Below are 12,260 nucleotides of genomic sequence, written 5' to 3' on the forward strand. Positions count from 1 at the left end.
CAAATTTTCAACTTTAAGACACTGGAACCAGCGAATATTCAGTGACTTAAAAACGTCCACACGGGTTATTGATAATCAAAATAGTTGCTGTGTAATGTTTCGTCAACTAATCGATTAATCTATAAAATACACTTCAGCACTCAGTATAATTAGTCTTAGCATTAAATAGCAGATTAATGAAGGCTACATGGATCTGCTAATTTAGGGAAGATATACAAATACAGTATATACTGTAATTTAGAGAATAAAACAAATTAATATGTATGATATAATAATAATTTTGTGTTTGCAGAAGAGTGATATATTTGCACATGAACTAAAACTTACAATCATGAGGCTACCACAACATGTGCAGTATATATCAACGTTGCATTATTTATAGAAAGTTAGGATGATCATTTCTGGGGCTTAACGATGGGTTTAATGAATTTAATTGACTCTGGCATGTGAATTACACATAAAGTAACCTCTTTATAAATGGCACCAGTGCTGAATCCATTAATCATTAAGTCAATTAACTGGAAAACAATTGATTTATATTTTTAGAAATGACTAGCTGAAACCATTTATCAGATAAAAACACAAATACAGTTAATGTTCTCATAATATCCTTATACACTGAATGATTAGATTTTCTTGCTGCAAGTCAGATGAGGTCATCAATTTAAAGACATCACTTCAGGATCTTGTTGTGTACATTGAACACTTATCATTATTTTTTATATAAAATTAATAAAACTTGACTTAATTAAATGAAAAAAATCAGATTAAACAGAGAGATTTACAGCCTTAAAAAAAACTTTTTTGTGACGTAGCTAGTAATTCTTTACCTTGATGACATAATGCTGATATCGTGATGACTCCTGACACAGCAGTTTGCATTTCATTCAGCCATCTATGTAAGAACAAGCTCTTTCCTCTTCATTTATGTCACATTCCTGGACACAGTCACGCTCGTCTTTACCTTGTATAGTGATTTGTTCCTCCGGGACCTGCAGAGCGACTGAGGTGCGCTGTGGTCGTAACGTTCCTCCTTTAAAATCCCCGAGTGTCACCTCTGTTCCTGCAACCTTCCCGTTGACCGGTCTGAACAGGCTCGCAGCAGCAGCAGACGTTTTTTTTTGGGGCTGAGCCGGTGACGCCTCTTTCTCTGCCATTGTCCTCGTTCTTCTGTAAGGAGGCAGTTGTTCTGATTTTGGCTCTCTGCTAGTTGTCTCTTTATTATTTCCTCTGTGAGCGATAAGGACCCCCCCCCCCCCCCCCCGTCTCCCCTCCCTCCCACAAATCCCCAACACCCCCTCTTTTGGTTCTGCCTTTGTCATTTGCATAAAAGGGTGCAAAGCGACTGCAGAGGTTTATTTTGTGTCCCTAAACATCTCCAGCTCTCTCACATCTGAATTCATGGCCTGTATTTTGTATAATTCAGTTGTTTTATAGACTTTTCATGCAATTTTTAGGAGTTTTATTTTGTCAGTAAAGCCACAAACATACAGATGGCCTCAGTTAGGATTTCCCTGCGGTATGTGCAGGATAATACTGAGCCTATAAACTATATGTTTTGTTGTCCTGGTCTAATCTCCTCAGCTTTATGTAGTGATGAATTTTTTGGGGGGAAATATCTCCCCCTTCCTGAAGGCTGGGCTTCTTTTGTCCTGCTGCTGAAATGCGTACTCTTCTAACATCTCTCATCAGCCTCTGAGCTGAAAGCTTTTACACAGAAACCCTGCAGCCTTTGCTGCCATTGCAAAAAGATGACAACACAGAAATAGAGAGGACTGAGAGTTAAAAACCCCCAGCCATGCAGTTAGCTGATAAAAGAGAGTTAATCCTGTCTCTGTGATGGGCCACAGCATCAGGCTGGGCTCTAATACAATCTGCTGGCTTTTGCTTACAGTGTGCTGCATTACAGAGCATCACCTGGGCCTTTTGTGTTCAACCACAATGAAATGGCATTGGATTGAACTGGTTCACCTCCCCCTGGTTGAAAAAATGCTTACCAGCTGTGTTTTTTTTTACATTTTTAATTTCTAGGCCACATGTATTTTCTTTCTTCGCAGCGCTCTCACACTTTAAGCAGAAGAAAGAAATTCAACGACTTATTGAGGAAATGAATCTGAAAGACTGCAGTGCAGGTAGAGCCACATCTGGGCTGTTTTACCGTGTTTCCTTGCAGTATTGATGGATTAAAATGAGTTGTTTTTGTTTACTCATTCACCATTCTCAACTGTAGAGATTATTATAGGATTTTGCACCTTAATGATTCTTCTTATCGGGGCTTAAAGTTGCTCTTTGATCAGCCACAGAGTCGCCATGAAGGAATCCAAAACAACTCCCAGCCTCTGCGTCATGCCAAATTAGAAGAACACGCGTGAGAATAATGACAAGTTTATTTTGAGGTGGTGTATTTGCAGGCTTTAGGACCCAGCACCTCTGTCTGGGCCTAAACCACCCTCCCTCCTGCAGAAGCCAGGGCAGACACTAGCGCAGCGCAGTGTTGCCACTCAGCTGATGCACTCGCAGCATACTGAGCCTGGCTGTTTTTGTTTTTTCTCTCTCTCTCTCTCTCTCTCTCCATCTTCGCTCTCCTGTTTATCTCTGGTTCATTCATTCATCGGAGGGGTGGATCGCACTGTCCGCCCCTCAGAAACTTCCTGACGGAGCCGAAAAACCTCCCGCCGGCTTCCCCCCCCCCCCTGTGAGCAGCCGAGAGGAGTGACGGAGAGTTTTCAGAGCGCTCGGGCTGTTCTTCTGCGAGGATCAGGAGAGGGATGGTGTGATTCTGTAAAGAGAGGAAGAGAGAGGAAGAGGGAGACGCTCCGGCAGCATCACCGAACCCCTTCTCTGTCTGGCTCTCCCCAATAACACGCACCTTCAGTCAAGACAGGTTTTTTTTGGAGGGTGGGCGGGGGGGGGGGCTCAGCAACCAAGAAACATGTCACAGACTAGGAGGAGCACATACACCCGGGTGAGTGTGCACAAGGTGTTTATCCATGCCAGTGAGGTGAATGACTGGGACAGACTGTGGTGTTTAAGTTAGTACTGACTGGTGCGCCATTGTTTCTGTTACGTCTGTTCAATTAGTTTCACTCTGTCATCTCCCTCCTGTCGATTTCTACTGTGAATGGAAAGGGTTTCTAATCCATTTCAGCGCTGCATTCTTCTGTCTGAATTGTCGCCTCTTTGTTCGGCTCCGATGCCCCCTCCGGGTTCAGTGTCGCTGCTGTGATGTTGGGGTTCAGACCTGTGTGATGACTCGACTCTGTGGCCCTGTCAAGTAGGAGATGGTGCTCGACAGGCAGGTGATGGGATTGATGAGGCTTTTTGTTGTCGGCAGGCACTGGACACACGATCCACGAGCCACAGTAGACTTCCTGTTTGTCAGTCGTCTCTGAGTCAGGCAGCCTGGGAGGGATGACATCAGCTTGCTGTTCGATTTTAGCTACAAAGAGGATATTTTCAGCCACATTTCATTCCTGCAGATCACAGAAAAAAACCCCGTACTTACTGTATATCGTGTAATTCAAGCTGAATAACCTGGTGACTGTCTCTTACAACTATGTGCACGACAGCGTTTCGGTCGCTTACTTTTTGGAGAAAACAAAGCAACATCAACATCAGGCCAAGTTTCACCGGCACCTTCATCGAAGCATGATGAGTGTAGCAGTGCAGCCAGTGATGCTGTATGACTGTTTATATCTTATTTTAGTGTTAAAGTCGGTGCGAGCTTGCGTGTGTTGTAAGAGTAGAGTGGCACTAAATAATTCAGCACGCCCCCCTCGGGTCCTCTCTGCCTCCAGCACATGGCGAACAGGTCGGAGCAATGACTGCACAAACTGTTAGCTCGAGCGAGACCCGTTCAAAACACTTCAGCTTTAATTATTTTATGATTTAAAGAAGGCAAGAAGTATAAAACACAGCAGGTGCATTTGAGCCATGTAGCCTCCATGAAGCACTGTAACCCAAACAACCCTGCTGCTGGTATGAATCTGAAGTGATTTAATGCCTTTTACATGGAGATTAAAGCTTAAATAAAAGACTGTGATGTAAAAAGCTGTCGGCACAGACTCAAGGATGCAGCGGTTACTGCACATAACCAGTTAGAATATCTCTTTCCGTGTTAGTTATGAATAACAAGCTTGGTTAATTAGACTTGAAGTAATCATGGGAATTCAGGCTTTGCATAACTGCTGCTGCACAGCTGAATATCTCAACACTGATGTGAATAAAACACCATCATCTGCAACTGTTTAATAATATCTGGATTTATAAGAAAGAGGACATGAATGTCTGCTGCTGCCAACAAAATGTTTGCATACATAGAAAATATATTTTATTAGAAAGATAAACTGATATCTTTAGCTTCAGGTTATGACCGATTGAGCTATGAACCAACTAGTTTCTCTTAATTCTTCCCCTCCGTGTATAAACCTTCGTATATTCTGTCTGAGAGTGTTTTTCTGTATGTAAACATGAAGTCTGTCTGTCGGCTCTTGTTCAGTGGCTGTAGCTGAGAAATGTAAATAGTTCTGTTAAGAACTGACACCGTCTTTGAGCTTATGTTTGAATGTTCTCCAGAAAACCACCGTTTTATAATCATTAAAATTCTTTAAGTGATTTTACAGGGGCCATAATGACATGAGAGAGAGAGAGAGAGAGAGAGAGAGAGAGAGAGAGAGAGAGAGAGAGAGAGAGAGAGAGAGAGAGAGAGAGAGAGAGAGAGAGAGAGAGAGAGAGAGAGAGAGAGAGAGAGAGAGAGAGAGAGAGAGAGCACTGAAACAAAACAGTCTTTAGATTTAATGCCCTCACCCTGGGAAGTGTGGATGGCTGTTAAAGGCCTGTGGGTTCATGGTTTAACCAGGTATTACATATATGTGTTTCCCCCCTCTAGACGGCCATGTTTCTCTCTATCTGTTCCACTTATTAGCGAGTGCCTTCACTGCAGAGAAGATCACACCTCCACCTCCATGTGTGTCAAGGATGTGATCTGTGATCTGTGTCTGGATTCCCCACAAAGTGTGAAGGATATCACGCTGCCAGGCGCTGAGTCTTTCACGCCTGTGTAAAGCTGGACTCGGTGTTTGTTGGAATTTAATTGTGATAATTTCATCATTAGAGCCAGACAGAGAAATCTGCTGAGCCGTTACACAGACCAATGTTAATTTATGGATATATTAGTGTATATGTCGGCTAGGAAGCAACAAGAAATTACCACAACAGAGATTGTCCAGCAGAGGGAGAGGCCAAGTTTATTTTTCAACTGTGAACTGTTCACTATTCCTTAAATTAACAAAAGTTAATGTCACATTTTTGTGATTTTCTTTGTTATATCTGATTATAAACTGAATGTTTTTTGCATTTTTAACTGTTAAGTGAATAAAACAATCAGAATACATCATCTTTAGTTCTGGGAAATTATAGCATGTAGCTTTTCTGACAATTTATAAACAAACCGATGAATGGATTAATAGAGAAAATCATCAGCAGATTAATCAATAATGAAAACATTAGTTGCAGCCTCTCAGCTGTCGATTTTAATAATATTTGTCTCGAAATTCGAAGTGATTCCAAGCAGGAATATTGTTTATTTAAGTTTTGGTTTAATATATTGTATTTTGTCTGAGTTAATGCATCGATTGATCAGTTATCCCTGTGGCATTTGTGATGGAAGTTCATCCGTCTAAATAACTGCGCTGATTGATTACATCTGTAGGTTGTCAACAGGTTTAGGTTTGATATATAAATGAAAACAAGAAGTGTTTCACATAGAGAAATGCAGTGTGTTGTGTGTGAGACTGTTAATATGTCTTTATGCTGCTGCGGTTTGTTTTTGTTTCACTTCCTGTGGACGTTTGTGTGTCGTTCAGCCTTTAAGTGAAACAGCAGCACATGGACAGTGTGCTGTATGTTTACAGTGAGCTCAGAGAGAGTCGGAGCATATTCTCTCACACAGTAATAATATCTGCTCCTCTCTGTGCTGTTCTGCTGAGTCACCATCACTTCTAGGACACCACACTGTAAATTGGGTTACGCAGGATTATTAGATCACAAAATATCCCAGCTTGATGTTGAAACATGTAACTGCGCGGTTTTTGCACGCCGCATGTCACAGTTGGCGTTACGAGGTCTCGGGCGATTGTTCCCGTGGAATTATCACAAAAATTAGTCTCCTCAGCTACAAACAGTGGTGCTGTTTAAACATGCTTTCTCATGGAGAGTGCAGAATAAGGACAAGCCCTTTGCTTTTACCTGTTGTCTGGTGCTGTGCAGCTCAGCGGGTCTGAATGACACTAAAACTACTTTTCGCCCTATAAAAACACCTTTTATTGCAGGTGTCCACTGAACACCTGCAGTATGTGATGCTATATTCTGTACTGTAGCTTCCTCTCTGACAGAGTCATGCAGAGAAATGTATGTTTCACTGCTCAATGTTAAAGATTTATCTAATAAAGCAGTGGTTGAACCTTCATGAAATCTTTCACTGGAAGCTTAATCCTCACTGTAAAGTTAATAATAATAATAATAATAATAATGCTACCACTTCACAATAAGACTACCCTTATAAATGGTTTATAATTAGGTAATTAATTCAGTTTTTAACACTTTATAAATCATAAACAAGTTATAACACAGTTTTCATACATTGATGCAGGTTCACTATTTGGCAAAATCAAGTTAATACTTACTACTCATTAATCTTACTAATGAGTTACTACCATTTATAACTGGTAAAATGGAGCTTTATAGTAACTCATTAATAAACGATGATGTGTTTTACACTTTACAATAAGATAATTATGAAAATGATGATAATTTGATATGATATAATTTGATCTGCCAAATGAAACGTTTTGATCATTAAGTTGCTGACGGTGGTTAATGACTTTCATCTCATGGGTTATAAATGATTTATAAAGTGTTAACAAGCTAATTAATAAGCTAGTTATAAACCATTAATAAATCCTTTATAAGGGGAGTATTAATCTGAAGAGATACCATAATAATATAAAGCTGACAGTGTCCTGGGTGATCAGGTTGGTTTTCAACAGGGAAAAACAAACAGTATTATGAGGCGGTAACTGTATAAACTCTGTATTTGGGGTGTGTTTTATTCCTAAGTCAAGTTTGTCTGGAACAAAGTAAATGTGATTCCTTGTGTTCTGTTAAATGTGCTAATGAACATTGTTGATTTGAATTCGATCTGTCTCCCCTCGTCCCACACAGACCACCAGCAGCGGCAGCAGCAGGATGAGCTCGGACGGGGGCGGCCGGCCCGTCAAGGTGGGCTCCCTGGTGGAGGTGATCGGGAAGGGGCAGCGCGGCACGGTGGCGTACATCGGCACCACGCTGTTCGCCTCCGGGAAATGGGTGGGAGTCATCCTGGACGAGGCCAAGGGCAAGAACGACGGCACGGTGCAGGGCAAGCGCTACTTCACCTGCGAGGAGAATCATGGGATTTTTGTGAGACAGTCACAGGTAACTGCAGAGATATTTAAGTAAATGTAGAGATACTGAAAAGCTGCACCCGAAGTCCGTTACTGAGTATCTGCGATGAACAGGATCCGTTGTGTTTGGGAACAAAAGAGTTGGCAGGGAGTACATTTTTATCTGTGACAAAAAAAATACCAAACATTTTTGTCCTTAATTTTTTTAGGGGCAATTTAACGGGCAGTTTCTACTCTTGCATAAGATATCTGCTTTGCAAATGTGATCTATTGTGTTTTTTTAAATCACAACACTTCGTACTTTTCCAGTGCTTTTGTCTCCACCTTCTGTCCCGTCAAGTCCTCCCCCATTTCTCTATTGTTTAGCTTCTTATTCTTTTTTATTCGACGCAGTGGGCTGTGTGTGGGGGGGGGGGGTTTGATATTTTCGTCTGCTTGTCTGCGTGGTGCCACCATCTTCAACCGCTTCAGGCTGCTCGGTACCTAGCTGTGTTTTGATCAACAACAACTCTTATTTTTTGTCTCCCAAAATATACTATAAAGCGTCCCTGCCTCCTACAGAGTCTCAGAGATCAGGGTGGGGACAATATAACACATTACTTCTATTACTCTGCCATTGTGTTAAGTTTTAATTGTTTGAAATAGCACATATGTCATTGTGGAGTGAAGTAAAGGCCGTAAACACACCCAGAGTAAACGCAGTAGAGTTAAGCTGCTTATCCTCACTGGCTGTCATGCAAGGACATTTTTTTTTTTTTATTCTTATCTTAAACCCGTCTTACTTTTTCCTTGGAGGTTTGCTCGTTCAAGTCAAGCAGCCAACTGCACAAACCTGTCATAAAATGCTTTTTACAACTTGAATGCCACCTGTTCATGAACGATTGGACACAGTATCTGATCTACGCTCCAGACTGTTGAATCAGGCCACCTGTTCCTCTCAGTTTCTCAGCAGGTTTTATTCACAATAATGTCACAGAAGAGTTAGGAGAGCGAAGAAGGTCTTTGTGGGAGGAATGAGCAACAAAATCCTGCTAGGGGACCCTAAAAATGTGAAAATTTGACTGTAGCTGCCTACAGACATAAGTAAAGAAGAAATAGTTTGACGTGAAGTTCGATGCCAGAAACATATTTTGATAAAGCAAGTGAAAATCTGAACATCTGATGAGAGCAAACATTTTATTATAGCCGATGTTACTGTCGAGCATTATGGATGATTTTCCTCTGGAGAACGATGCGCATAAAGACCCGGAGGCATCTGTTGAGTGTAAGAAATGTCCTAACACCTAATAAATTTGTAGAGGTTGTTAAGCTGAAGTACTAATGCCAATAAAATAAAAAAAAGTTGTCAAAACTCTCAGTACAAATTGGCAGCTTTAATGCACATCACATTCACATCACACACATAGTTTTGTCAGATTTGTATCATGTTTAAACTCCAAAGTCAAAGAAGTGTTTTGCAGAGCGGCAGACTCTCTCTGCAGGACCTGAACCAGGTTTTTCTTCTCTAATCACTTGCACTTGACACTTAAGAATGAATCTGTCCTTTTGAGTGGTTCTTACATGGGGCTCGCACTGTTGAGTGAAGAGCAGATACTTCACAACAAAAAACAGTGTTAATGCTTCCTGTGCAGACATGCAAACACACACACACACACGCACACACACACACACACACACACACACACACGCACACACACAAATGTTAGCTTCAGTATCGATTAGTTGTTACACTGCTGACCCTCTACATCGTGTCTCTCATTTGGCTTAAAAGACTGTTTGACCCTGAATGTCCCAGCAGTGCACTTGTAAAGGTTGCTATGGAAACGAGGAGAAATTACGACTCTCCCTGGGAATGCTATATTTGAATGAACATCAATAAACAAGCCAATTTTGTTTGTGTGGCTCCCCTTTTAACATCTGTGGCTTCGTCTCTGCCAGCGCCGCCGCTGATGAATAAAAGTGTTGGCAGTGATGTTCTGGAGGACGCGACCGACCGTCTCTCACCGTTTGTCTTTCTGTCTCAGATCCAGCTGGTTGATGATGGAGCAGACACCACTTCCCCAGAGACACCTGAGCCCGGCACCGGCAAGGTTCTCAAACGAGGTAGGGACACACACACACACACACACACACACACACACACACACACACGTTCAGATGGTCTTATGGTTTTGTCCTTGGTCATTACTCAGTATTCTGCAGCTGTTCAAACAGCAAAGAGTTGCTAAAATACAGCGTCATTATGTCAGTTCTGACCTTTCAGAAACAGTTTCCTCAGGGACGTGTGCTCGGAGCATTCAAATGTGAAAAGACATAAGACATAAAAATCAGCTTTTGTGTTTCTTTTTTTTAAAATTCCTTTTAGCTATAAACAGTATCAGCTGATGTAGTGACAGTCGTTGCGCTTTGGTGCAATTTTATAAAAAGATTGTGCGAATTAAATCTGTGAACCAATGATCATAGGTGAACTTCTGTGTGCAGATACAGAAAAATCAAAGTTCCCTCACTGAAGATACAAGTACGAATATCGACCGTGTTTTTACGCCTGAACCTTCAATCGAAAGGTGGTTTTTCAAGATGGACGACGGTGCAGGTTCTTGTCGTCCATCTTGAAGTGTAGCGCAGAAATCTGGGCCACATACAGACGAACGAGGCCCAAAGTGTTGGTGCTCTCACACCTCCTTAAACAAAGCTCCATTCTCCCTAGAAAAGTTCTTTGGTCATGCTTTAAGTTTTCCATACATTCAAAGCTGATTCTATAATGATCTTTTAAAGTTGCCTGGACAAAATGATAGGTTCCCATGAGAAGTAACTGGATTGTAATTATATTTACAGCAAACTATTGTCCTCAATTAATATCACAGGTGTCTGCCGTCGTATAATCAGTCATTTGGTATCATTGTGTGCATCACACTGAACATGGACAAGAGAAAGGAAACAAGAAAATATTCCCCAAGCACGGTCACGGTAACGGCTGCAAGAGCTTCTCCAAGCAGCTTGATGTTCCTAGTTTAAGATCCGTGGGACAGAAGCCGACCTCGAGGAGAACCGAGCCCAGACTGAACAGAGGGATGGTTTGAATGGTGGAAAAGGAACCAAGGAAAACTTCAAAACTTCGCTCTTACTGAATGAAAGTGGGCTCATGGAAGACGACACAGTTTTGCAAAAAATCCATGTTTACAAGCCACAAAGCTTCTGGGAAAATGTCCTTTGGGTGGATGAGACAAAATGAGTCACATCAGGAGAAAACACGAAGCTCTTCAAAGGAAAGAACGCCATCCACCGCTGCGAAGCGTGGAGGAGGCTGACATGTTAGGGGGTTGCTTTCGCTGTGTCTGGCACAAGGTGCCCTCAATCTGTGCAGGGAACAATGAAAGCAGAAGATTATCGAGGCGTCGTGGAAACATACAGCCCTGTGTCTGAGAGCTCATTGGACCGTGCTGCCGTTGCTACGTCTCTCAGAATTACATAATAATACAAATAATAATCATGATAATAATCTTTATTGTTCACAAATGTGGAAATTTGCCTTTGGCTTCGCAGGTTGGTTAAAAACACGTCGTTGTGACTCACAAACAATAAGTACAATAATAAAATTAGCACAACATGCACAGTACAAACAGAGATAACAGACGTGATTTCAGTGTGAATGATGCGAGTGAATTCAACAGTGTTATTGCATTTGGTGTAAAAGGACTTTCTGTAAATGTTCTCGGTTGCTTTCTGCTTCACCTGGTTTCTGTACATCCATAATGATGGGGAATAATAATAATAATAATAATGCTGACAATGTGATCTGAAGAGCGTCTGCATCAGTGTATTAGTCCCTGCGGTTTAGAGTGTCATCCAAAGGTCTAAAATAGAGATGTGCCGCGGTAAATATCTCATTACAGAGACACTGTGGTTTCAATTTGATCTGGAGTCACTGATGAAGCAGAGCAAGGCACCGACACAGCCGGGGTCGTGGGTTTAAATCCCTCTGTTTGCCCCTCGTCAGGATTCCCGGGGGCAGAAGAATCCAGCGGCTGACGTCCTGTAAACGTCAAACCAGACAGCAGGTTTAACCCTCATCGCAGCTCCTTACCTGTCGATACAACCGTCAGAGTAAACAGGAGATGTTTGGGGTTGACACAGAGCAGACTCACCACAGGTGCCAGCTGTTCTCAGGAATATCATGTGATATGATTGAAAGCTCCAGAAAGGCGACTAAATAGATCATGCTGTGAGGTTATTTCGTCAGCTGCTATTTCCACAGTTAAGAATTATTTCAATCTCACAGAGATTAAAGTCTGATTTCATACAAATTATAAAGTGTTATAAAGATTAAATCGTATGTAACACTTGATAACTTGACGTGTTAGTAAATTTAAATCACTCTTAAAATTAATATCAGTTAAAAGTTGATAAAGGGCAACATTAAACTATCGTCCTCTCTCTGCTCGCAACTCGAGAAAAGAAGTTTCCTACATTTTCCTCACTTGGTGACCAATATTTTTTACCCTCCAGAGGATGGAGCGGGACTCTGTTTCCATGGTTACGCCTCACTGCTGCTACATCAGCTAGAGGAGTGGTGGTTGATGTAACGTCCACTTCCTGGCGCACAGCGAGAAGGAGTTAAAGTGCTGACACACTCTCTGTGCTTTTTCGAGCAACGCTGATAGACAAATGAGCCTCGTTTAGCTAATTCAGGTGTTACCTGGCAACAAGACGTGTCCTCAGATTAAAGCGGCGAACACAGAGAAAAAGGCCTCGAAAAACACTGAGACTTAAAAGATAGAACGATAAATCTGAAAAAAACAATCTGAACTAAAAATCAAT

At 41.7% G+C, this 12,260-nt stretch overlaps 1 protein-coding gene across 15 annotated transcripts in view; it reads left to right on the plus strand.

The window, feature by feature from the left end:
• The window catches only part of dctn1b (dynactin 1b), a 54,798-nt gene that overhangs the window by 1,230 nt on the left and 41,308 nt on the right, over positions 1–12,260 (plus strand). For 12 of the 15 annotated variants that reach the window (XM_056394143.1, XM_056394148.1, XM_056394146.1 and 9 more), the window contains exons 1-3: positions 2,506–2,965; positions 7,222–7,473; positions 9,467–9,545. In XM_056394143.1, the coding sequence (XP_056250118.1) occupies positions 2,933–2,965; positions 7,222–7,473; positions 9,467–9,545 (364 nt within the window). In that variant the 5' untranslated portion in view covers positions 2,506–2,932. Of the gene's footprint in view, positions 1–2,502; positions 2,966–7,221; positions 7,474–9,466; positions 9,546–12,260 lie in introns of those variants that run through there. The other 3 variants (XM_056394159.1, XM_056394144.1, XM_056394154.1) reach the window with 3 other exon arrangements.

The sequence above is a fragment of the Seriola aureovittata genome, chromosome 13, assembly GCF_021018895.1.
Source record: "Seriola aureovittata isolate HTS-2021-v1 ecotype China chromosome 13, ASM2101889v1, whole genome shotgun sequence".
Lineage (NCBI taxonomy): Eukaryota > Metazoa > Chordata > Actinopteri > Carangiformes > Carangidae > Seriola > Seriola aureovittata.